The following is a 25,146-nucleotide window of genomic DNA, read 5'->3' on the forward strand; positions in this document are numbered from 1 at the left end:
AGCCATGGTCTACCCTGCCGACAGCTGGGTGACAGCACATTGTCTCATCTTGGAACGTATCTCTGTCTCACACAGGGTAAATGGGTCTGTTCCCTGTGAATTATCTGCTAGCCGGCAGCTCCATCCAGCTGCTCATTAATACAATAAAAAAAATATCAAACGAGCCTTCTGATTCCCAGTCCCCGGGGGCCCAACTGCATAACTTGGAAATGACTCTTTAGTAAGTCTGATCAAAGGCTGGTTGTTCAGTAATTAGAAATCACGGCCTCTTCCTCCGGTCTTGGGGCTCATAAACAACAGTTGGATGAACTCTTTATCTGGGTCGGACCAAAAACCTAGAGGGATCCATTTCCTCCTAATTTACACCCGTTTCAATGGGGGAAAGCAGCAGGAGCTTGCGTTTCTGCTCTGGGAGACCCACTGGTTCCCTTGTCTACAACAGGCAGGGAGAGAGGGAGGGAGCACACATCGAAGTGAGCCCATGAGCTGCCCATACACTGAGATGGTCAAGCACCTTCCAGAGGGGGCCTCAGAGTCAGATCCAGGGCTGGGTGGGCCTCTGTGAGACCACAGATGGGGCTGACCCTCCAAAGAGCCTGCAGACAAAAGAGGCCAGGTGGTAGGGAGGTTCAGCTAGAGTACCAAGTGGTTCCTTCATTGAACCATTCAATAAATATTTATTGAGGATCTACTCAGTGCCAGGTACAGAGATCAGATGGTGACTAAAAAAGATGATGCCTGCTCTTAAAGAGGGTACAGTCCAGCCCAGGGAGATGGTCTCTCCTGGGGGAGGTGGGGGGCTGGGAAGCCCTGAGGCAGAAAGGGTGTGGGTGTACCCGCTGAAGAGGCCCAGTGCACCCAGGTGGACCTCTCCCCCAGAGCTGGGGACAGAGAAGTCTTCATCTCCCCGGGAAAACGCTGCACATCTGGAAATGAAATTTGCCAGTTCAGCTGTGGGCTCCAAATCCGAGCTGGGTCCTGGCCCTCACGCTCTCTTGTACTGGAGGTTGGTACCCAGGAACAGGAAATCCTAGGAGAGACAAGACAGGATCGCATGGGAAAGCATTCCTTACGCCAAAAAAGCCTTATCTCCAGTATAAAGGGAGGCCCACGTCTGGGGAAGCGTGAGCTCTGCCAGAAACCAAGTCAGGGCATAAATCTCAAACGTGCCTCCATCCCTAAGGTCTCCATAAAGCACAGCTTTTTCCAGCCACCTTCTCTAAGGTGGCGATTTATCTGTCATTTCCCAAGCTGCTGCTTCCAGGCAGGCCCCATAAATGTCCTTTGTGTCACCTAAATTTTCTCTCCCTCGCGAATAACACAAAATTGTGCACCACTGAGGTTTATACTCCTACCGCCTTGGAAGTTTCCATCACCCGAAGGGGCGGGAACTCTGAACCCGAGCCAAAGTCCAATTCTCTCCCACAGTGATCCAGCCCTTGCCTTTGGGGGTCAAACAAATGACCTCAAAAGTCTACTGAACATGAGAGTCTATGATAAATCTTGTGATGATTTCTCATGTGCCCCGCTGAGGCCAGCTGCATGAATTGTCGGTCCTTACTTCAATTAACCAGCTGTCTGACTCCTTGTAAACTCTCAGCAGTAGGATGTCGAGCATCCTTGGGTCCAAAAGGACATTGGATATTAGTCTTTCAAATTGAGTAGTGGGTTAGTGTGTCCATGTCCCTGACCCGCTGCTGCCCTTCCCTGTCTTTTTATTATTATTTTTTAAGATTTTACCTATTTATTTGAGAGAGAGGGAACACAATTCGGGGAGGGGTAGTGGAAGAGGGAGAAGCAGATTAACCTGCTGAGCAGGGAGATCGATGCGGGACTCGATCCCAGGACCCTGGGATCATGACCTGAGCTGAAAGCAGATGCTTAACTGACTGAGCCACCCAGGCACCCCTGCCCTTCACTGTTTTTAGCCGCTGTTACTTGCTGGAGATTGACGATCCCAGACACAACACAGCATCTCCTTTACTGCTCACAGGGCTCCCGACCCCGTCATCCCTCCTTACAGATGCTATTCCAGAAAGATAACCTGAACCATGGGCACAGACACACCAGAAAATGCTTGATCAGAACCGTGGTGTGAACAGCAAAGACTGAGATGTATTCCTTGGTATGGGAATGGTTCAGAAAATGATGTCTCTGATGGCTCGAACTGTCGGTTCTGTTAATGGTTCTAGCAACCGACGGTTAAGTGTCTGCTTTCAGCTCAGGTCATGACCCTGCTTGTGCTCTCCCTCTCTCTGATGAATAAATAAATAAAATCTTAAAAAAAAGAATTTAGAAGGAATTTTCAAAACTTCCAAATGGCTCTCAGAGCCTGTGCTGTTGCCACGGCAGTGTTTTCAATCTGAGCTTGTGCTGAGGTTCCCTCAGGTCACCCAGGGGGGGTGGGGGCGTGGAAGGCAGTGTGGCACAGGCTGTGTCCAATGCCAGCTGCCCGAGGAGGGGTGCCACATCTGAAGGACACGTGAGTGGCTGCATGGCATCTAGCGTGCCTGGGACCTTCCTCCCTTTTCTGAGCGGCAGCACTGGATTGAGTCCCACCCACTGAGCTACGGCCTCTGAACCTGGAAAACAAACCAATCATCCCCCTCCCCAATTCCTCAAAAGCCCGCCAGAACCCACTGACCTTGTGGATCTCGAGAACAGGGTCATAGAGCTGAATATCCTTGAGCAGAGGAAGGGGGAAACCTTCTGCCAACTTCTCTGGAGGTTGAGGCATAGCACGGAGAGAGATTTGTAAATAAATAATCGTTATATAAGTAAAGTCATAGAAAAAAAGAAGTTTCCCTCGTCCAACTCTATGCACAGTATATTCCCATTTAAAGATCACCGAAGATTGTGAGGTAGATAAGATTATTATTTCCATTTTACCGATAAGGAAATTGAGGCACAGAGTGGCCAACTAACTTGTCCTAGGTCACACAGCCAGAACTGGGATTTCAACACCAGCAGGCTGCTCCAGGAGCCTGAGCTCCCAGCTCTGGTGCTATAGGGGAGGAATGGGAGGTTTGGGGAGGCAGACACTCATGGTAAGAAGCTAGTAGGCACCTGCTCTCTGCCCTCACTCTCATCCTGCTTTCTGTTCCAGCCAAATGAAGCAGGGGTTCATGGAAATGGTGTTTGGAGCTTGATGCTTTATTTTCTGACTAGGGAGTTGGCCATTGACTGGGAAATGTGAATTCAGAGATGGGCTGTCCTGTGCCTGCTGTATTAGCTTGGTCCTTAGTCTTTTACCTGCCATTTCAGGGCAAAGGGGGGCACACTTCTGTGGGTCCCTCCTTCTCTCTTAGGAGGAGGTTTCCTCTGCCCCAAATAGCCCCCTCAGTCCCTAACCCTCACTAGAGCCCTGGAGGGAGAGGAGACCACCTTCAAAACTCCCATCTCATAGGCTGCTGAAGCTCAAAGAGGGCAGTTGACTAACCCAAGGTCACTCAGCCTGCAGGAAAGCCCTGTTTCCCATCTCCAAGCTCAGCTCCTCTTCCCTCAAAGAGCACTGTTCTTGACGTGGAAAAATCCCTCGTGATTCTTACCATTGACCTTGGGGTAGAGAGTGTTGAGAATGTAGTAGTTGAGTAGCGCCTCCAACAGCTCCACCTGGTGGAGAACAGGAGAGATACACCGTGACCACATGCGCCATTTTGCCCACCAATAAACGTCCCCATGTCTGCATGTGGCGACATGGCGAGTAAGACTGAAAAAAGTGAATTTCAGATAGATGCCTACATCATGCTACTATTTTATACAATAAAACTATTTTAAGAAACACATTTATTTGTGTACAAAAAGATAGAAACCCTTGGAAGATTATACAACCGTCTTCCCTCTAGGAAGAACGTCAAGGTTTGACTTAGCTTTATCTTTAATTTTTTTTCATAGTTTAATTTTTTCCCACATAATGTTTTCCCAATTTACTTATGTAATAATTTCTTTAAAAAAATTCAAAACAAAAATTATGAAACACGACTTTATAACATTCACCATGTAGATGTTATAGGGCTCAGAACATTACATATACACCTGACTCAGTCTTCACAATAACCCTTGGAAGTTGATATTACTGCCTCCATTCCACATATCAGAAAACCGAGGCCCACAGAATGAAAGTGACATTTAGAAATGGGGAAGCAGGGGCAGAATTTGAGCCCAGATTTATCTGATTCTATAGTTCCTGCTTTCAGCATGCCATGTTCTGAACACCCGATAAGATGACTTCTTGTGAATCTTTACATATGAATGTTTTACCTCATAGGACACTTATACATGCCATGTACAGATGCAATATTAGTATGTCATTAGTCACTTCCTCCTTCATTCCCAGGAAGGGGTCATCCTTTGGGATCCCTGTGAGCAGCGTCTCTCTCCACAGTTTATGTGGTTGTTTCCACTTCGTAAGTCAGTAAGGGAGGGTCTAGGCAGTGCAGGGCAGGGGGAGGCTGGCCAGAGGGGTCAGTGTGGGCAGGATGGTAAAAAGGAAGACAATTGTTGGAGGTTAAGGTCTATCCATCTCCTCCTTGGCCTGTGAGGAGGAGCTGTCATCACCCCGTCTTCCTTCTTGTCAGAAATTTCTCCCTGATCACATCAGCCCACACTGATTTTCCCACTGTCTTTCTTACTTCAATATGGGGCCATCCATTTTGCCACTTGTTCCTCCTGGTGGAAATCACCTCTTGGTTCAGCCAGGGCAGCAATTAATTCCTCTTGTTTTAATAACAGAGTCCCAATTTTTCCCTTGGGGAGCCCTCCTTTCCAATCTCAGTCCATGTGGTTTGGGACCACACATCCTGGCTCCCGGAGTATAGATGAAACCCGTGTTTAGTCAACTGGCCTTGCCCAATTTTTAGCCACAGTGATTGGCTTAAGAATGATCACATGACTCAGATTAATCTAATGAGAGCTAACACCTTAATTTTTAAAAAATCAAACTACAAAATGCTGAGGTTTTCTAGCAGTGGGAAAAATCAGTCAGAGAATGAAGTCAACATAGATGAAAGCAAAGAGGAGAGATGGGGAGAGATTCTTGATGCACTAATTTGAGCACCTAGATCCAACTATGCCTGAAACCTCATTTTTAATTTTTTAGTTTTATGACCCTATAAATTCCTCCTGTTGGCTTAAGGCACTTTTAGTTGGCTTTATATTCTTGTAGTTAAGATAATTCTGTCCAACAGACAATTTAATTATAACTTATCTTCTATTGCAATGTAACTGTTCCTTGGCCCTTGTTTCATGCCCTCAAGAACTACACTTTTTACGGCAGAGAGTAGCTCTTCTCACTTTTCTATTTTCTTCTATAGGTGCCAGAGCATTGCTTAGTAAACACACTAAATTAGTTAACACCTTAATCACTTCATAAATAAAAACAATGATTACTTACATTGAACACTCCAACTTTAGATTCTTTCAGTTCCACTTGTATCCTATAACAAATCAGGCAGAAGTCAGAGATGCGGGCATGATGCCCATGGGACACCCAAGCAATGTGGGGGTCCCCAGAAAGGAGGCTCTGGTTTAAAAAGACACAGAACCAAGGATGGTGTAGGGATGAGACTGAGAAAGATGACTAAGAACCAAAATCAGCGATACAGCCTTACTGGGAAGACTCGCAGAGGGGACGTGGGTCGTGTATGTCAGAAAGTCAATATGGCTAATGTCAAAAATAAGAAAAAGCAGTATTAGTAAGCTCTTTAGAAATTTGGAAGTAATGGGAATTAGGCAGAAAGGACGTTTTGGAGGCATGACCAGTGGGGGAAAAGAATTGAGTTAACCGAGGTAAAATTTAAGTTTCCTTCCCCAGTGATGGACCCTTAACATTGAGAAGATCTGCTCCCATCCCTATCCCCAGCTACAGAGAATCAGCTACAATGTCCAACTGGAAGGAGCCCAGTTGAGAGCCTCCCCGGGGGCAGGAGGCTGACTTACTTTCCTGGTTTCAGGAACCCAGTGATCTTGCTGGTGTTGAAGGTCAACATGGCAGACACGTTAGTAGCCTGGAAATTCCAGTAGAAGAAAACAGGTTTAAATGAGAAAGGCAGTCGGGGCACCTGGGTGGCTCAGTGGGTTAAAGCCTCTGCCTTCAGCTCAGGTCATAAATCCTAGGGTCCTGGGATCAAGCCCTGCATCGGGCTATCTGCTCGGCAGGGAGCCTGCTTCCCCCTCTCTCTCTGCCTACTTGTGATCTCTGTCAATAAATAAATAAAAATCAATAAAAAATATTTTTAAAAAACAACTAAATGAGAAAGTCTGTCACTATAGGAAGGATAACTATTAGGATCAGCTGTTTCCTTTAAACAAACAACTTGGTGAGTTAAAGCAGGAACTTGTTCCCTAACTGTAGACTCCCAGAAGGTTCATCGTAAGTACTCAATACATGTTTGAACTTGGACTTGAACATTTTTTACCTGAAGTTGGTGACTATGATAGTGACTGAACTTTGAACAGATAGACTACCAAGAGGTGTAGAGTGCCTATCCCTGGAGATCTCTAAAGGGATCATTTCTAGCTACCTCACAGCTAAGAGTCTGTCCTAGTGGTGATAATAATAAAAATAATATTAATAATATTTTAAAACTTATAACATATTAATAACAACAAATTCGACAGCAATAACAACAATATCACATTGCAGGTATAGCATCTAGGAGCAATTACCCTTCTAGAAATTTGTCTTGTTGAGTTTCAAACCTGACACAAGAGAGCCAAGTTCTCCATTCAGTGAGCAGGAACCCAAAAGGACTCAGAATCCCTTCACTGTTAGACAGAGTCCACTGAGAAAGGAGAGAACCCTCTCAATATTTAACCCAAGAGGGACTTTGATATAGGGAAGTGCTTACACAAGCGATGGAATTGCCGAGAAGCCAAAGAGAGCTAGGGGGGCGACTTAGAGACCAGCAGAGGAAGGAAGCTACTTCCACCCAGGACTGGAAGAACAGAGGAGGGACTGGAGTTAAGGGAACCACCATGGAAGTGGCAGAATCACTGCCTGAGCCTCTGTCCAGGACAAAGACAGAGGAAGAAATATTCAGGCTTCTTCCTTCCTCCCGCGCTCTTGACAGTGTTTTCCATTGGCTAACTTTATTAGAAGTCAAAGTCCAAGGGAGCCTGGGAAATGTAGTCTTCAGGGGTCAGATATAAATGCAGAGCAAGCAAGTCCAAGACCCTTATGCCTTCCTCCCAGTAATAGTCCTGTCTCAGTGTTTTGGAGATACGAACATTAAGCAAATAAACCTGCAAACAGTTATGTAAGCATCTTTATAATAGATGCTATGCAGGAAAACAATAGCGTGCTTTAAGAAAAGAAAAAAAAAAAAAGATAACAGGGAGCCTAAGGTGGTAAGAGGCAATCAAAAAAGTCCTCTCTGAGGAAGTGATACTGAAGTTGAGATCTGAAGGAAGGGGTAGAGCATGCAAAAAAAGGGAACAGCATTTGCAAAGGCTTTGAGCCTTACCACACCAAGCCGGAAGACAGGCTCCCTGACGGAGCTGGGCAGGAGCACAAAGCCTTCGATCTCCATCAGGGGGGTCCAGGACAGATTCCCAGGGCTGAAGTTCAGGAATGGGGCAGAGGCCATTGCTCCCTGGAGCTCCAAGTTCATGTTGGGGTACAGTCTGGCTAACTGGGGGGCAGAATGAGAATATTATGTCAAGAGAAGGAAACATGCAGGTTTGCCAGGGGAATCCAGAGAAAGCTGAGAATGATTTTCGATTGATTTTATTTTCACAAAACTCTCTGTTCGTTTTTCTCTTAATGGTGCACCTGGAGATCTTGTCTTGTCAGACATACGGAGTTTTCATGGCTGCATTGGGTTCCTTCGGGCATGGGCACTGTAACTGATCTAACCACATTGGGCATCAAGTGGTCTCCAACGTTTTGCCCTTATAATGACCACTCCTGTGAGTACCCTTGGCTATTTTGGGGGGAGGGGGTACATTCCTAGAAGTGGAATTGTTGACCCAAGGGCAGGATGGGTATTGTCAAGCCTTGGATGTTCAGCATGACTGCCTGTCTGAGACGCATCTGAGGCGGGGGAACTGGGAAGGTGTGGGAGAGGACAGATGGATTTCTGTGGGATTAAATGATGAACTTAGCCCCGTGATGACAGGGTTGCTGTAGCAACTGCTGGAAACAACCACGGGTCCTTCCTCGGAGACTGGCTAAGCCTACAATGATGAGTCCGTACGATGGCAGGCTGGATGCTCATGAGAACACGAGTGAGGAATCTTCTTTTCTACTTCTGCAGAATGAGCTCCCCGAACAGTAAGGCAAAAAAGTAAGGTACAAAATGGTGTGTATGATATGCCTCCATTTGGATACAAAAATGGAAAAGATTCACAGCAGTTGTTGGCATATATATAGAATATCCCCAGAAGGAGGTAGGCTTTGGATGGGAACTGGGTGGTTAGGGGCCAGGAGTGGATGGGAAATTTTCCACTCTAGAGCCTTTTATGTCTTTTGGATGTTGAACCATGAGAATTTATTATCCTTTCAAAACATAATTTTTAAAGCACCAAGAACCATGCCTGGTCCATAGTGTGTCTTCTGTAATTGTCTGATGTTATTAATTAGGGTGCATTTGGCGGGACATGTTGGCATTCCCTGGGATTTTTCAGATACCATTGGCGAAAGACTGGGCGACTCATGTTCCCAGAGTCACGCGGGGCTCAGCCCTCTGTTGTTGGGCTTTGGAGAGAAGGGGCCCTGAAGCCAGTGGCAGGAAGACCTTGCCTTCACTGGGGAACTCACTGTCAGGCTTCTGACTCTGGGTTAAGCTGAGAGAAGCTCCGTGGTTTTAAAGGGAAACCCCTGGAGGCTAGTGGGCTTGGCTTGCAACTGCCGAGGTCTGAGAGAAGGCTTACCCTGGGGACGAAGGGGCGGAAGGACTTGGTGGTCAGCCGGATGTTAGAGCCCTGGGGAACCTGCAACAAAGAGACACGAGGTTTTAGGGTGCTCCCGCTGGAGCTGAAGGTCTGAGAAAGATGGGGAGGTGGGAGGAGGATGCTCAACACTGCGGCTTCTTGACTCCCTGGGTTACCATAGCAACAGTGAGATGTCTGTCTTGCACTCACCACAGCAGCAGTTGCCAGGGCCTTGACTGCTCTACTGGGACGCAGGTGACATGCGGGACGTGTACAGAGGGTCCGTGAGAGTGAGATTTGCCGTCATAAGGACCTAGGTATGGTTCCTGGCTTTGTTGCTATGTGGTCACAGGCCAGTCCCCTCACCTCTCTGAGCCTATCAGGTCATCGCGAGGGCTGAATGGGACGGTGTGCACACAACACCTACTTGGGACCCAGCGCACAGCTATTATAAAACACAGCTATTATGGGACGCCTGGGTGGCTCAGTTGGTTAAGCAGCTGCCTTTGGCTCAGGTCATGATCCCAGCGTCCTGGGATCGAGTCCCACATCGGGCTCCTTGCTCGGCAGGGAGCCTGCTTCTCCCTCTCCCTCTGCCTGCCACTCTGTCTACTTGTGCTCACTCTCGCTCCTCTCTCTCTCTCTGACAAATAAATTTAAAAAAATAAATAAATAAAACACAGCTATTATGACCCAGTCCACTAAAAGAAAGGACTGCATCACAGGTGGGGTGCCTTGCTCAGACATGATAATAGAAATAAAAGGCCTGTGTGCAAAGGTGAGAAATCACCCAAAAGACCGCAAGCCACTCCGCCCACCCACTAGATGGCACCCCATCTATCATCAGAGCCAGCTGGACCACACAATGGGGCTGCGCTGTTGCTCTCATCATCCTGACGTTGTTCACGAGGCCTCAGCTTTACAAAAAGCTACAAGAAATAATTTTCTGAAACCCAGGAATATTAAAGAAACTGGAGAATTATTAAAGATGCAATCCACTGAAAAATTTAATATTCCTTATACAAAGCCCTGTTTGAGACTCTTGTTTTAGAGGTATGTTCTAGAAAGACTGTCTCCTTTCACCATGAATCACTAAATCATGGACCTTTTTCCTTTTGGTTACAAGGTAGTTTCCAAATAGATACTTTATTTAAAAAAAATTAACTATGGGCACAATGTTTTCATAATAATGTTTCACTTTTAACTTGGTTTCATTTCCTATTCAGTATAACTTTATGCATTTATTAGTTACCCATTAACCTGCTTCATTTACTAAATTTTTAAGTGTTTTTTTTTAAGCCTCTACAAACTAAGCATGAGGGAAAATATGAATTAGAACAACAGGTCTAGACAGGGGCAAAAGTAAAACCCAGACAAAGAAGTCACAGTCTTTCACAGTTCTAGCGGAGAAAGGATTTTTGACTCGAGCTTCCTGGTAGCTGAAGTGAAAAGGGAAATTGTGCTAATTTATATATTTCCTTGTCTGAATCATTCTTCTCAATAACTTCCTATTTCATTGATATAAATGGGGTGGAAAGGAAAGAAGGAAGGACAGGTCGCCTGTCATTTGTGCGTGTTTTTCTGTCATCATCCTCACCATGTCATCTGTGATGGAGAAGTTCAGGTATCCGGACTCATGATAAACCAAGCTGGCTGTGTTGAAGACATAATCAGAGACGGCAAAGTAGACCATTCGGTCATGTTGCTCAGGAAGGCTCATGACAGGAGCAAGGAAGGTGGCTGGGGAATAGTGATCTCGGCTAAAAATTTCACCCTGGAGAGAGAAATAGGATGCATTTGAACTTTTCAAAGTCTACCCCAGTACTGGACATCTGAGCTAGGCAGTTGCTTATACAGCCTGAGGAGGGGGGTGCTGGAAAGTCACTGCCTGAAACTCTACCATTAAAACACAACACATCAAAGTGTTGTGTGTCCAGAATCTGTAATGAAAAGCTCCCCAGCTTTGGCATTTTAACCTATTAATACCCTTTGCACCACCTTGCCCAGTTCTGATTGACCCTACCCACGTGATGGTCAAGATGAAGGAGAAGAAGAGAGAGGGTTTCAAGGCTGAAGACTTGTAAGACACCTGTTGGAGCCCTGGCTCTTGAAGCACTCCCCACCACTCCATATTGCCCTGCCCTCAACACAGCCAGAGCCCCTGGGGAGATGAGGACAGATCTGAAGCCAGAGAGACAGGAGGCCCCAAGTAAGGGCTGGCCTTGAGGGTATGCTCTGCTGGGGCCGAACCCACCCACACCCCTGCTCTAGGACTCTCACCTTAAACATCACGTCCAGCATTTGGGCTGTTGCCTGAGGGGCTTCCATTAAACTGTAATCAATGCCAGCAAAACTGTCGATCTCTGTTGTGACTGTGAGCCAGGAGAGGGGAAGAATTAGAAGCCAGGTGATGGGGGCTCTGACTGATCCACACTCTTGTGACTTTCTTCAGGGGCCCCTGCCCCTCGGCCTCAAGACCTTCTACCCAGCCCAGCCCTGGAGCAAAAAGATGTTCCTCCAAGAAAGAGAGGACATGTTTCTGTTGTCCCACTGGTGGGTTAGCCATGAAGGGGGTAGTATGCTCAGCCTGGGGCCTGAGTGGTTTCCAGGGTCTCTTTCTTTCTCTCTCTCTCTCACACACACACACACATACACACACACGCATGCACACACATCTGAGGGCAGGAGGAGCCCACGTCTGGCAGCCCTCCACATCTTCAGGCCAAAGAAGCCACAGAATGGGGAGAATTCTCCAATCAAGGGAATTATTCCCCAGTTTCCAACAGAAGCCTTGATCTTTGGGGAAACTTGCCTCTTATCAACACAGACCAAATAACCAGGAAGGTCAGGCCATGTTCAGAAGGCCCAGAAACTCCCCTTCAAAGCCCTAGGGGAACAAGAGTCCTATGTCCCATGCACTAGGTTGTCTATGCCTGCCTGGGCCTCCCCTGAAAGACAGCTGCCAATGAGCGAGTGGGAGGCCCGGGGGCCAGGGCATCATAGAATACCTCAGACACAACCATATGATGGAATTACACATATGATGGACTACGTAGCTACTAAAATGAAGTCTGTTGCAACCACCTCAAAAAACTGGAAGGATCTGGTCATGCAGAACCTGTAGCTGGTCACGTGAGCCTGTCGTCGCTCTCCCAGATAGATACCCAAATATATGTGTCCATATGTACTAGAATATTCATAGAAGCACCACCCATAATGGTCCTAAAGTGAAACTTCCCAAACGGGCTTCAACAGCAGAATGGATAAATAAAGGGAGGGACACCCACACTATGGAGCGGCGTCCAGCAAGGATAATGAATGAACTCTCGCTCTCCATGCAGCAGTATGAACCAACTTCATCTTTTAAAGTAGAGCCAAGAAAACGTTCTGCTCTTGATGAAACACTTGAAATAAGGCGTGGTGCCATTTGCCTACAGCGTGCAAAACTAATCATTTTTAGAAGTTGGGATAGCGGTTTTCCTTCAGTGGGGACCTGTGGCAGGAGCTCACGTGAAGGAGTTCTGAAAGCCCCATCATGTTCTGTTTCTTGCTCTGGGAGTGGAAACGTGCCTGTGCTCAGTTTGGCAAAATTCTTTAAACTGTTCACTTACGACTTGAGCACTTTTCTCTCTCTACAAACCTCCACAAAAAGTTTCTTTTTTTAAAAAAAGATGTTTTTATTTGAGAGAGAGAGAATGAGCAGGAAGAATGGCAGAGGAAGAGAGAGGGGGAGAAGCAGACCCCTTGCTGAGCCAGGAGTCCAGCGCGGGGCTCGATCGCAGGACCCTGAGATCATGACCTGAGCCGAAGGCAGATGCTTAACTGACTGAGACTCCCAGGTGCCCCAAAAAGTTTTTTTTTTTTAAATGAGATAAATTTGGGGCACCTGGGTGGCTCAGTGGGTTAAAGCCTCTGCCTTCGGCTCAGGTCATGATTCCGGGGTCTTGGGATCGAGCCCCGCAACGGGCTCTCTGCGCAGCGGGGAGACTGCTTCCTCCTCTCTCTGTGCCTGACTCTCTGCCTACTTGTGATCAGTCTGTCAAAAAAATAAATAAAATCTTTAAAAAAATGAGATAAATTTGTGTGCTAATACAGAAAGATGTCCAAGGTATACAAGTTACAAAAGAAACAATGTCTACTTTGTGTAGACTGATACATACTCATAATTTGACATATGCATGTGTGTTCATGAACAAAAGGAATATATAATGAATGTATGTTTGTATCATTATGTATATTTATATTTTTATATATGAAAGAAAATATCTGAGAGCTGACACCCCAAACAGAGATTATTACCTCTTGGAAGAAAATCTGGGGAGAAAAGGATACTTCACATTATTACTTTCTACACTCCTGCCCCATTTAATGTTTTATAAGGTATGCTTATCTGCATATAAATATAAATAAATATTAATAGAGTGTCCCCCGCATGGGTGGAGTAGCCTACCTGGCAGAGTTTGGAGATAAGGCTGCAGGTCCGAGGTCACCGAATTCTGGAGCATTTCGCAAACCTGAAAAGCACGGAAAGAGAAAGCCTGAGTGGGTCCTCCCTCCCCCCCCCCCCCTGCCGCTGGCTTTGGTCTGCCACTGTGCTAATTGCTCTAGTCACTGTCTTTCATATATTAGCCCATTGATCGATTCTACAAAAATGTATCAGTGCTCACATGTGCCATGTGCCAGGGAATAGAAATGATCAAAAACATGCAGGTCCCCATGTGGACCTCAATAGTGTCCATCCGGACATCTCCAGGTTGATTCCGGCGCTGGATATCTGAGTTAGTCTGCTACCCAGCCAGGTCGGGCACTTTGGCTGGAGGCACTGCCTGAAATTCACCTTGAAAGATACTTTCGTTTGGGAGGTGCTGTCTCTCCCCCAGAATTTAGACTTGAATAGCGGAACTAGACGGCCAGTAGAAATAGCCAGCCCATAGGTGTGTGCTTAGTAGGTACTTCTGAAATGTCATCCGTTCACAGGTTGGCTGGGACCCATCCATATTCCACATTTCCCATGTCCTGGAGGCTGCCATGCAGTAGGCACACACCCTTCGTGGAGACAACTTGTGTGGCACGTTTCTCAAGAAGAGGGAATATGTTTTCCCAAAGCTGCTGGCTATACATGCTCTGGTAATCACTCAGAATATTTCTTGTGTAAACCAGTGAAATACGACCGAGAAAACCTAAGTACTTGGGAGAGGTGAGCTGCTTAGAGAAATTTCCTAGTGTGCACAAGAAAAGGCTTAGGAGGGAAAAAAAATCATAAAAATCTAGAAGGATTCTGCACCGGGATTGCTTTGAAAATGTCTTTGAATTCTCATTGTGGTTAAAGAAAGCTGAGCTGGAATTTGTAGCAGATCAATGTTTCGTGCACGATAGACAAAGTCCAATGTCAACCAGGAGACTATTTTCAAAGAGCAGTCTCTATGTCAAAAGATGACAAATGGATTTATATTTACTGTATCTTAAAACATTTGGATTTACATGTAAATAGTTTCTTTGTTCGTGTGTGGGCACGAGTTCCCACGGTCCACAGTTGTTTTGATTAAGGGGTCACACCCCCTGTGCGGAGGCATGGGGGAAGGAAGGCTCTACGGGTATGGGAGCCGGCATTTTAAGGCAAAGGGTGAGTTGACACAAATCAAGCATGGAGGTGTGGGAAGCTCTATGCTGGGGGCAGGGCAGGCAAGAGGTGAAATCTTGGTCTCCCTTTGCTGCTGGCTCAGTGTGGTGAAGGACAGTCACGGTTGATTTCATGGGAACCAGGAAACTGCTAGCCTCAGTCAAGCCCTCAAGGAGACTAGTCCCTCCTTGCTTTTCCTTCAAAGGCCTACCAGATCTTCCCGAAGAGCCCCCAACCCTGAGGGGACCTGCATGACAGGGGGGAGAAGGCTTTCAGCCCTCAGTCCCTGACCCATCACAGGGCCTCCTAGAGAGGCAGGTTAAGGGTGTCATAGGGGAGTTGAACAAACCTGGGTTCAAATCCTGTCCAGTCCCCTACTGGCTGTGTGACCTTTGCAGAATCTCTCCCTGCTTTTGAGTCCTCATCTACAGGATACAGGGACAGGGCCAAGTGCTTCCCAGGGATGTTTGGTGGAGGGGTTGGTGAGGAGACTAAGACAGTGAGTCTATATGGCTCAAAGAGCAAGCAGGCAGGAAGTGGTTATTCTTAGCCCTGCTGGTCAGGTACCATCAGTGGGGAATTTTGCAAGGGTCTGTACCAGGCTCTTTGTTTTCCTAGAAGAAGGAAATTTCTGAAGACCCATAAGGGTCAGGGATCCAGTGAGGTCTCCATCTTTCCCAAGACACCCAGCCCCTAGCAAGCCTTTGGTACAAGCTGCTCCGCCTTCTAGGAAGTTCGAATGCTGACCCAGCTCCTCACCAGCAAGGTGACCACTGGGCAAGTTTCTCCACTGCTTAGAGCCTTCTCGGTCAAATACAGAAAATGACACTTTCTTCAAAGGTTGTGGTTAAGCTGGATGGCATATTCAGTGGTTGAATGCTTAGCACACTACTCCGGGCCAGACCACAGGCTCAATAAATAGCCGCCATTGTTATAAATAAGAATAGTTATGTAGTGTTATATTCTGCATCACATTAATAACATTAATTAATCAAAGCAAAATTAATTGTATATATCAAAATCAATTGTAATATTTTACTATTATTATATAATATTATTGCTAATCCTTATTTGCACCGTCATCAACGGGGCAGTAGAAATCCACGCCAATGAAGAATATTATGGCCTACTGAGAAAAGCATGGCAACACGGAAATGAGATGCTCAAGAAGGAGGCTGTCATATTTCCCAAGCTCACCTAGATCCCAGGACCCCAGAACAAGACAAGGAACAGAATGCACTCTGCCCGCCCCCCCACCGCCCCCACCATCTGTGGGGTCTGTCTGTTATTCTCATTTCAACCACTAGGGGCACTCAAAACAAGACCAGTCCGTGGGCCCCAGTGAAGAGAGAGAGTCTGTGTGTCTGTGTGTCTAGTATGTCTGTGTTCCTCTTTCCTCCTTCATGACTTTCTTCATCGAAGCAGTCATTGCTACAGACACAGCTCCAGGTCCATGATACCTCACAAACGGGATTTTTGGGTGAAGTGAGTATTTGTTTTTGTTTGTTTGTTTGTTTTGAAGTGAGTATTTGTTAACATGAACATGAAACCTCTTAGTTCTAGTCAGAGATTTCAAAATTTGGGGATTTCTCATAACTTTTTTAACGGCAAAAAATGACACTCGGTGCGGCCTTCCCCTCCAGGGCAGGTGCTCATGAGCACGCCCAGGTAGGAACCAGAGCTCCAATCTGGTTCTCACATTTCCCAAGCGTCCTGCTTGGTGTCTGCTGGCACCTAAGTGCTGATTTTCTTTTTGGCCTTATGGAGTGCAGGGCAGTGGGGGAGGGAGGGCAGGGAGTCGGTGAGCAAGGTCAAGAAGAGGGAGGGGCAGGAGTCTCTGTTCATCCCCGCTGTTTTACCATTGGCTGAACATTGAACCATTCTCTGCCTCACTAAACACACTTGGAGTCCAGGGACCTACATTTTGCCCCAGCTTGGCCATGCTCCATGACCTTGGACAAATGATTTGTCCTCTCTGGGCTTTGGGCCTAAATATGTCTGGGCCAGTCCGCCTGGCCATCCTGGGCCAGAGCCCAGTGAGGGCTCCCACCTGGCCCTTGAGTGACACAGCAGATGCCAGCAGCTTGGACATTCCTACCTTGCTCTCCAGTTCTCTGCGGAATTTGGACTCAATCTGGTTGTGGAAGAGATTCAACAGCCACCTGGAGAGAGGAGCACAGTGGGCGTTGAGTTCTGTGCCACTGAATGCAGGGACAGTGAGGCAGCTGAGAAAGCTTGGCCCTGGCCTCTGACCTGGCCGGTCCCTAAGGGATCCCTCCTCCCCACCGTTCTGGGACCCTGCTGTGTCTCCAAATCCTGGACAGGATGAAAATGCAGAGTCCCAGCTCCCAACACACTTGCCGACTCCGCGTATCTGGCATCCCAGCCCCCTGTTGCCCCAATCAGAGTCAGTGGATTTAGGGGAGAGGCTTGAGAGTCTACATACTTCTAATCGAGCAAACTGAGACTCAGAGATATGTATCCACAGACTCGTACATTGTCTGTACATTCTCCTTCGGCCAAACACCCTTGTATTTCTCTAATAGATTTCATTCACCTGATGGTGGTCCCCACCAGTATTCCTGGCTCGCACCTGTATCTGTTAATCTCAACAAGGTCCCCCAAAGAATGACCTCCAAGTGCCTGTGATGTGCCCCTGCATTATACCTGGGCATCTGTGCTTATCAGAGGCCAGGCCTTGGGCTGGATGGGCCTCGGGCTGCACGCAGGGGTCAAGCTGGGCAGTGTCTCCGTGGTGACTTACCCCAAATCTCCCGATATGTCCACCTCCACATCTTGAATGTGGCTGCTGCAGCCGGAGGCAGTGATGGTGGGCCTCCCAGAGGGCTCCCTGCCCAAGACAAGGCTGACTGAAATGGTAATGCCCTTGACCTGCACATCAAAGGAGCCATGTAGTTTCCTGGAGGAAATAAGAGAAGCAATCAACCATTCCTAGACTAAGATCAGCCACCATGTAGGAGTAAAACATGAAGCTCGATTCTTACCCCAAAATAAGTGGAGCTGGAGCAGAAATTTAATTAGGAAAATTATTACAAAGTAAAGATTTATTACAATTAAGAACATACAATTAAGAAGGTCAGGAAGAGAGCCTGGGTCTAGTTATTGATGGGAACGGGGGAGCAAAAGCCTTTCTACATAGGATCCAAGTCTAAGGAGGTTTAAAAGAAATGGTTGATAAACTTGCCAGCATAGAAAATTAAAATTTCAGTAAACAGACCAAAAAAAAAAAAATACCAGGGGTGCCTGGGTGGCTCAGTGGGTTAAAGCCTCTGCCTTCAGCTCAGGTCATGGTCTCAGGGTCCTGGGATTGAGCCCCGCATCATCATCATCATCATCATCATCATCATCATCATCATCATCATCGGGCTCTCTGCTCAGCAGGGAGCCTGCTTCCTCCTCTCTCTCTGCCTGCCTCTCTGCCTACTTGTGATCTCTGTCTGTCAAATGGATGAATAAAATCTTAAAAAAAAAATACCATATTCAAAGTAAAAAAAAAAAAGAAAGAACGAAAGACTCTGCATGGTGAGCTGGCCAAAAAGCTAATTCCTTAGTACACAAAGAACAAGCTCATACAAACTAATAAGGAAAGGACAAAACAACCCAAAAGAATAAAAAGGGGGGGGTATCGAAGATATCTTACAGGAAGTTCAATTGGAAAGAAGCATATGAAACATATTAAAAATGTAATAAAATTTAAAAAATAAAAATATAATTAAAAATAAAAATAACAGTAATGCCAGTTTTCCCCTGTCAGATGGATGAAAATTCTGAAGCTTGAGCAGGTGCAGGTAAACAGAGGTCCCAGGGGCTGTGGTGGGGAGATCACCTCTGGAATATAGACGGCTGGGATCCAGCCTCACACACGCGTCTTTGGCCTGGGAATTTTACTTCTAAGGCTCTACTCTGTGGCTCTCCCTGCCTACATATATGCTTGAGGCGGCTCATGGAAGCATCACGGGTCACAGCAAAAAGTGACAAACCATCTAAAGGTCAGCTAGTAGGGACGGGTTCAGTTAAGTTGTAGACGTCTATGCTATGCAGGCTTTAAAAAGAACGAGGGTAGGGGCGCCTGGGTGGCTCAGTCAGTTAAGCATCCGACTCTTGATTTCAGCTTTCGTCATGATTTCCGGGTCGTGAGGTCAAGCCCTGCATTGGGCTCTGTGCTGGTTATGGAGCCTGCTTGGGATTCTCTCCTCTCTCTCTGCCCTGCACTGCCCCTTTCAAAAAAAAAAAAAAATAAGGGTGAACGTGGTCTATCTACACAGTGAAATATTACTCATCCATAAAAAAGGAATAAAGCACTAATGCATGAGGAAGAACTTCAAAAATCTTAGGCTAAATGTAAGAAGCCAGACACAAAATGTCACATATTGTATTATTCCATTTGCATGAAATGTCCCAAGTTGGCAAATCCATAGAGAACTAATGCAGATCGGTGGTTGCCGGGGGCTAGGGCAGTGGGCAGTGATCTCTTTGGGGGAGGAGGATGGAAACATTCTGGAGCTAGAGGGAGGTGGTGGTTGCATATCATTGAGAATGTATTAAATGCCACTGAATTGTTCACTTTAAAATGGCTAATTTTACAGTGTGTGAGTTTCACCTCAATAAAAATATTATGTTAAAAAAGGTAAAAGAAAAAAAAAGAATGAAGTAGATTTTCATTTGCTCATACAAAAAGATCTTTGAGATACTTAACTGAAAAAAGCCCAGACAGAGTGGCTGGCTTGATTCTTTTTGTGGAAATGGAATGAATGTGCCCTACATCTGTATCCTGAGCATCTTTCTCCAGCAGTGCTATCCGATGGAAACAGAATGTGAGTCCCATCGGTAATGAAAACATTTTTAGGAGCCACATTCAAAAAGGCAAGAAGAAAGAGGTAAAATTAATTTTTTTTAAATTTTTTGTTTAAGATTTTATTTATTTATTTGACAGACAGAGATCACAAGTAGGCAGAGAAGCAGGCAGAGAGAGAGGAGGAAGCAGGCTCCTTGCTGAGCAGAGAGCCTGATGCGGGGCTCGATCCCAGGACCCTGGGATCATGACCTGAGCTGAAGGCAGAGGCTTTAACCCACTGAGCCACCCAGGCCCCCCCGGTAAAATTAATTTTAATAGCATAAGTTATCACTTCAACCTAACGACATAAAAATCACTAATGGGGTTTCTTCTGTTGTTTTTCATACTGAACCATCAAATCTCATGTTTCACACTTAGAGCAGATATCAGTTTGTACCAGCCATCTTTTGAGTACTCGGTGGAGACACATGGCTAGAAGTGACTGGATTGGACAGTGCAGGTCTAAAATATAAGTAAGATCAGGTCACCCAGGAAAGGCTGGCCAACCCTTCTGTTATAGGCTGAATTGTGAACCCCCCACTCTGGATTCGTCTGGTGAAGGCCTTACCCCCCAGGGCCTCAGCATGTGACTACATTGGAGGCAGAGCCTTTGAGGAATTAATACGATTACACTGAGACCATTAGGGGGACACCTGGCTGGCTCAGTCAGGGGGGCAGTGCTCTTGATCTCGGGATTGTGAGTTCGAGCCCCATGTTGGGTATAGAGATTACTTAAATAAACTTGAAAAAAGATTGAGGCTATTAGGGTGGGCCAGAATCCTGACTGGTGCTCTTCTAAGAAGAGGACACAGAGAGACACCTGGGGTGCCGAGGGACGACCGTGTGAGGTCACAGCGAGAGGGCCACCATCTTCAAGTCAAGGTGTGAGACCTCAGAAGAAACTAGGCCTGCTGACTCCCTGATCTTGGACTTGGGATCTCCAGAAGTGTTGTTGAAACCACCTAGTCTGTGATATTTTAGTATGGTGGCTCAAAAGGACTGACCTACCTTCCATTAAGGATCCTGGAGGTCGAGAACAGTTCAAAATGCTAGGGAGTTCATGCCCCTGGGAGCCAGCTGCCTTTGACCAACGGCAAACAGGATGAAGGGGTCATAATGGCTGAGTTGGGGAAACTCAGAGATGTGCTCTGCCTGCATGGTCTCCAGAGGCCCCCAGTCGGCTGCCCAACTGACTTCCTTCCCTCCCTGCCTCCCTTGGACGTTTCCTTAGGTCATTTCCCAGATAAAGTACTTACACTTGAATTCTTGTCTCTGGTCTGCTGCTGGGGAAAGCAAACTAAAAAGATAGGGAATTCTCTTCTTCAGCTCGCCCACAACCCCATCAGGGAAGCATGAGAAGGGAAGAGAATCAGCATCAACCAAGAGCCAGGCCTCCGATCCCTGTGCGCTCTTCCCATCCACCACGTGGCCTTTCCAATGAACTAGGAACACGCTGGACCCAAGAAGGATGGGACAAAGGCCAAGGCCAAGGGCCCAAGAGCCTGGGAGCAGAATCTACTTACACAAAGGCTTTGCGCGCCTTCCACTCGCCCTTGACTCTGATGAAGGAGTCAGAGATGCTGAGGCTCAGGCCCTGGCCGGGCAGGGGTCTCAGAGCAGAGCCGCGCAGCTCACAACTGTGGATGCTCAGGCTGAGGAGAGAGGCACGGGGAGCACAGCGTCAGCCACAGCTTGGGTCCAGCCGCAGCGGGGAACTTGCTCAGGCCCCGCTGCCGCCCCCACTCTCACCCCGTGGGGACTCGGCTGGCAGAACCGCTCCGGGTCTCTGTGGGTCTCCCCCCACTTCCTGAGCACCTGCTGTGTGCTCTGTGCTGACCATGCGGCCATGCTAAACGCATTGTCTCCTCTATGTCACCTGCGCCTCTTGGGGGGGACAGCACTGTTCTTGTTCCCTTTTTATGGAGGGGGAAGCAAAACCACTTGGGAGAGCTGCATTTGCCCAAAGTCTCACCATCGGGATCAGAGCCCATGAATCTCACGATCCTGGGTGGGATCTGGAATAGGGCACATCGACACACCCCTTTGGGTTTGTAACTCCTTTTGGGGGCCATCTCTCCCTCGACAGATCCAAGTAGGGGGAACGGATTCAGGGAAGGCTGAGGCCAACCCCAAGAAAAGACACGAAATGCTGGGAGAAACAAACCAAGACGACGCATATTGTGGAGGCAATCGGTGGGAAAACAGTGATCAATTTCCATTTTATATGCCCAGCACATAGTAGGTGCTCAATAAATGTTTGCTGATGGAGTGAATAAAAGAAAGAATGAGTGGAGCCGTGAATGGTAGTGGGCAGGGAGGGGTGCTGAGCGGTGACTCTACTGTCTTCTTCCATCTCCTGTTCCTCCACAAGTGTTTTGCGCCTCTTTTTGGCATCAGCTGCTCATGTCTAATGATCCTTTGAAGACTCAGCTCAAATGCCACTGCCTCTTGGAAGCTTTCCTTGACTCCCCTGATGGACAAACCTCAGCTCTAACAGTTGGGCTACTATATTGAAAATTTAAGGTCTATCTTCTCTTCCGGACTACATGCAGGGGCCAGACAGAAGCCTGGATTATCACAGTGTCATCCCCATCTTGCAGATGAGGAAACCGAGGCTCAGGTCACACAGCTAGTAGGTCTCTGTTGATATTTGCTGGATGAATGAATAAATGGGGGGACCTAATTACCTCCCAGGACTTTGCTCTGGATGTTGTGAGGAGCTCTTCCATTACTGCCGCAGGGATGTCCTGGGGATCTCCCTCCCCTCCCTCCAGAGCCCCACTCCTACCCCCAGTCACCTCAGGGCCCCAGCAGAAGGGAGCCTCACCTGTGGAACTCATAGTGCCCTCGGCCAAAGGGCTTGATCTTGAAGTCCCCGGTGAAGTCAGGCAGTGTGATTCTGAGCAGTTCCTTCTGTAGAGCCACGGACCCCTCCCTGGCCACTGTGGACAGGAAAAAGCTGCAAGTCAGCCTGGCCTGGCCTTCCTCCCCTCTAAACCCTTCAGTGGCTCCCACCTGCTCTGGGGAGAATGGCTGACTTCCTTGTAAGGATTAACGACAGTTACAGACTATTGAGCCCCTGTTGGGTACAAAGTGACACGAGAAACAGGAGCATCACTGCGTTTCACGTGGTGCTGTTATGTGGGTGCCCAGTTTATGGGTGAGGAAACAGTGTCTTTGTCAGCAACCCCACTAGGGGAGGAGTGCTGTATGCATGGGTGTGTGTGGGGGGTGCTCCTCTGTCCCGTCCTTCTCGGCATCTAGCATCTGAGGGATAGAATCCTGGTGTCGGCATCTTCCTAGCTGGGTGGCCTTGGGCAAGGCTTCAGCTTCGCCTTCTCCATGGCAATGGCAACAGAACTTCCTTTACTGGGCTAGAAGATTAAAGGAGATCATTGCAGAGCACAAAGGGGGTTTGGGAGAGGACATGCACTCCTAGCTTGGTGCATGGCCCATGGCATGCACTCAGTAGATGCCTGGAATGGCAAAGCGGGGTTTATGTTATTAAAAATATGGAAAGGAGGGGCGCCTGAGTGGCTCAGTGGGTTAAAGCCTCTGCCTTCGGCTCAGGTCATGGTCCCAGGGTTCTGGGATCGAGCCCTGCATTGGGCTCTCTGCTCGGCGGGGAGCTTGCTTCCTCCTCTCTCTCTCTGCCTGCCTCTCTGCCTACTTGTGATCTCTGTCTGTCAAATAAATAAATAAAATCTTTAAAAAAAGAAACAAAATTAAAAAAATATATGGAAAGGACCAAAATGTCCAACTCTAGCCAATAGGCTAAGAGAACATGGTACAATCAATCACACAGTGGAAAGGAACCAAAGGCAAATTTTGCCCGATTTAGGATTTCAATATAAACACTTGTTAGTACCCTCTGTTTGTTGGGATACATGAACGATTCAGGATTCTGCCTTTAGGGAGCACATGTATACACAGAAGACCAGGGGTCTCCCCTCTTTCCACCTGGCACTGCTCCCTCGAGAGAATGCCTGTGCCTGTCCTTCTGCCAGAACGCTAACCCCTATCCCTGGCCAAGTGTTCCTCATCTTTTGTACCTCCTCGAACCTCCTCCAAGAAGCCTTCCCTGATTTCCTTTCCTCTGATCCCAACAACCCTACCTGGGGAAATGTTATTACCCCATTGAACAGATTAGGCAGTTGAGGTTCAAGACTGTGAGGAGAGCCCTGGTTCATTTCGGTGGAGGGTGGTATAGAAACACCTCAGCTCCCTACCCCCTGGAAGGGTGAATCCTGACACTTTGTTTCAGCATCTTTTTCAAGTTTTTCAAGTTTCAGTCTTTCTAGTTGAGATATAACGTACATAAAAGTCACTGCCAGATAACTTTTGAGTGTTGAAGTAGCCACCTACCTACCCCCGGAACTGGAGGGGACGCAGTCCTAGGACCCCTGCAGGCTCCTTCCTGGCCCCTCTGGGTCACCACCAGTCTGCCTTCTAGATTTAAGACACATGTTTTCAAACTCTACCAAGAACTTTCCGGTGGAATTGCTCCGGTCAGTGGGTAGCGGCTGAGCTCATAACGCACTTCCCTGTCTTCTGGCTGCTCTCCTTCTCCTCTCAACTTCCCACTCTCCTACACCGTGTGCTGGAGGTTTTCTCCCAAATTGATGCTTGCTCCAAATCCTTCTCCCTGGTGGCTAGTAATGGACCCCCACTCTGACAAGTAACATGCCCAAGCAGCACTGTGGGTGCGCAACAAAGTGAAACTTAGAGCCAAGGCTGCCAGACCCCGGCTCACCACCCCGAGGGAGAGTGCCCCATTGGTGTCCCCCGCTGTCCCCAAAGCAGTCTGGCGCCCAGCAGTCCAGCCAAGTGCAGCCAACAGCCACAGCTTCTTACCATACTCTAGGCCCTTGTCAGTGATCCTGGCGACCAGGCCAGGGTTGGTGCCCAGGGCGCCCGGGGTGGACGTGAGCAGCAGTCTCAACAGTAGGGAGGGCAGGGCCCCAGCCAAGGCCCTCATCCTGGATTCCCAGTGCAGTGGCCCAGGCAGGGCCCCGCTCCCTTAAGTAGCAAGGGGGTTGGGGCAGAGGTGGCTCCTGAGTGGGGGCGGCTCCTGGGATCTGGTTCGCGGCATCGGGAATGGGAGGCACAGAGATTGGAACTGGCTTGCGACATTGCTGGGGTCATGGGTCATGCTTAGAAGCCCGTTGCTGTCGTCCCGGGTCAGACGTTGGGTTGACCTGGCCCCAGGTGACAACCTCTGTCCACCCTTCCCACAAAAAGACCCCACATTCATTGCTGGCAAGGCCCGGTGTTACAGACTAGGAGGCTCAGGGAGGTCATGTCACTCCCTCAAGATCCTGCACCTGGCAAGTGGGGGAGCTGGGAGTCAAAGCCATGTCTGGCACCAGCCAAATTCTTTTCTCTTTTATAAAACAAACAGAGTGGAGTGTGAAGAAATCTTTCCCTCTTGACCCCTTGGGAAACCAGGCTTTCTCAAACCTTGCTGGTGGTAACCTTTTCTGGAAAGCAACTTGGCAAATCTTTAAATCAGGCCTGGTAGCCCTGAGTTTCTGCTTCTGGAATGTTAAGTACATAATTATGTCAGGGGACAAATATGTCCCTGCACCAAGGTGTCCACCGCTGCACTGCAAGAAGCGGGCAGGGGAGCAGTGGGACCCAACCTAAAGGGTCCAACAAGAGGACGCTGGCCAAATTAATTATGGTACATTTAAAGTGAAGCTGCAGAAACCAATATATTTCTTGATCTGGAAAGATCAAGCACATGAGAGGGTGGTTCCCAAGGACACCATACAGCAAGGTTCTGTACCCGTGTCTGCTA

General features: G+C 47.7%; 1 protein-coding gene across 1 annotated transcript; it reads right to left on the bottom strand.

Moving 5' to 3' along the window:
- Positions 1 to 657: 657 nt before the first annotated feature.
- Positions 658 to 24,420, bottom strand: LOC308349265 (lipopolysaccharide-binding protein-like). Its single transcript, XM_080813859.1, has 15 exons — positions 24,201 to 24,420; positions 22,174 to 22,288; positions 20,870 to 20,998; positions 17,256 to 17,411; positions 16,590 to 16,653; positions 13,322 to 13,385; positions 11,152 to 11,243; positions 10,469 to 10,645; positions 8,872 to 8,931; positions 7,464 to 7,631; positions 5,938 to 6,005; positions 5,393 to 5,435; positions 3,549 to 3,612; positions 2,645 to 2,721; positions 658 to 1,030 (listed from the first exon to the last, which is right to left on the bottom strand). Exons 1-15 carry the CDS (start codon positions 24,322 to 24,324, stop codon positions 986 to 988), a joined length of 1,446 nt encoding a protein of 481 aa, XP_080669985.1. The 5' UTR covers positions 24,325 to 24,420; the 3' UTR covers positions 658 to 985.
- Between the last annotated feature and the right edge of the window lie 726 nt (positions 24,421 to 25,146).

The sequence above is a fragment of the Martes martes genome, assembly GCF_963455335.1.
Source record: "Martes martes genome assembly, chromosome: 9".
Lineage (NCBI taxonomy): Eukaryota > Metazoa > Chordata > Mammalia > Carnivora > Mustelidae > Martes > Martes martes.

Bases quoted from the DNA above. Each gene is read 5' to 3' on its own strand.
- LOC308349265 (XM_080813859.1), bottom strand. From the start codon at position 24,324: ATGAGGGCCTTGGCTGGGGCCCTGCCCTCCCTACTGTTGAGACTGCTG. The intron at 11,244-13,321 runs GTAGGCTACTCC...CCTGGCTCACAG, and splicing joins TTATCTCCAAACTCTGCCAG to TCACAACAGAGATCGACAGT. The intron at 7,632-8,871 runs GTAAGCCTTCTC...TCTGCCCCCCAG, and splicing joins TCCGCCCCTTCGTCCCCAGG to TTAGCCAGACTGTACCCCAA.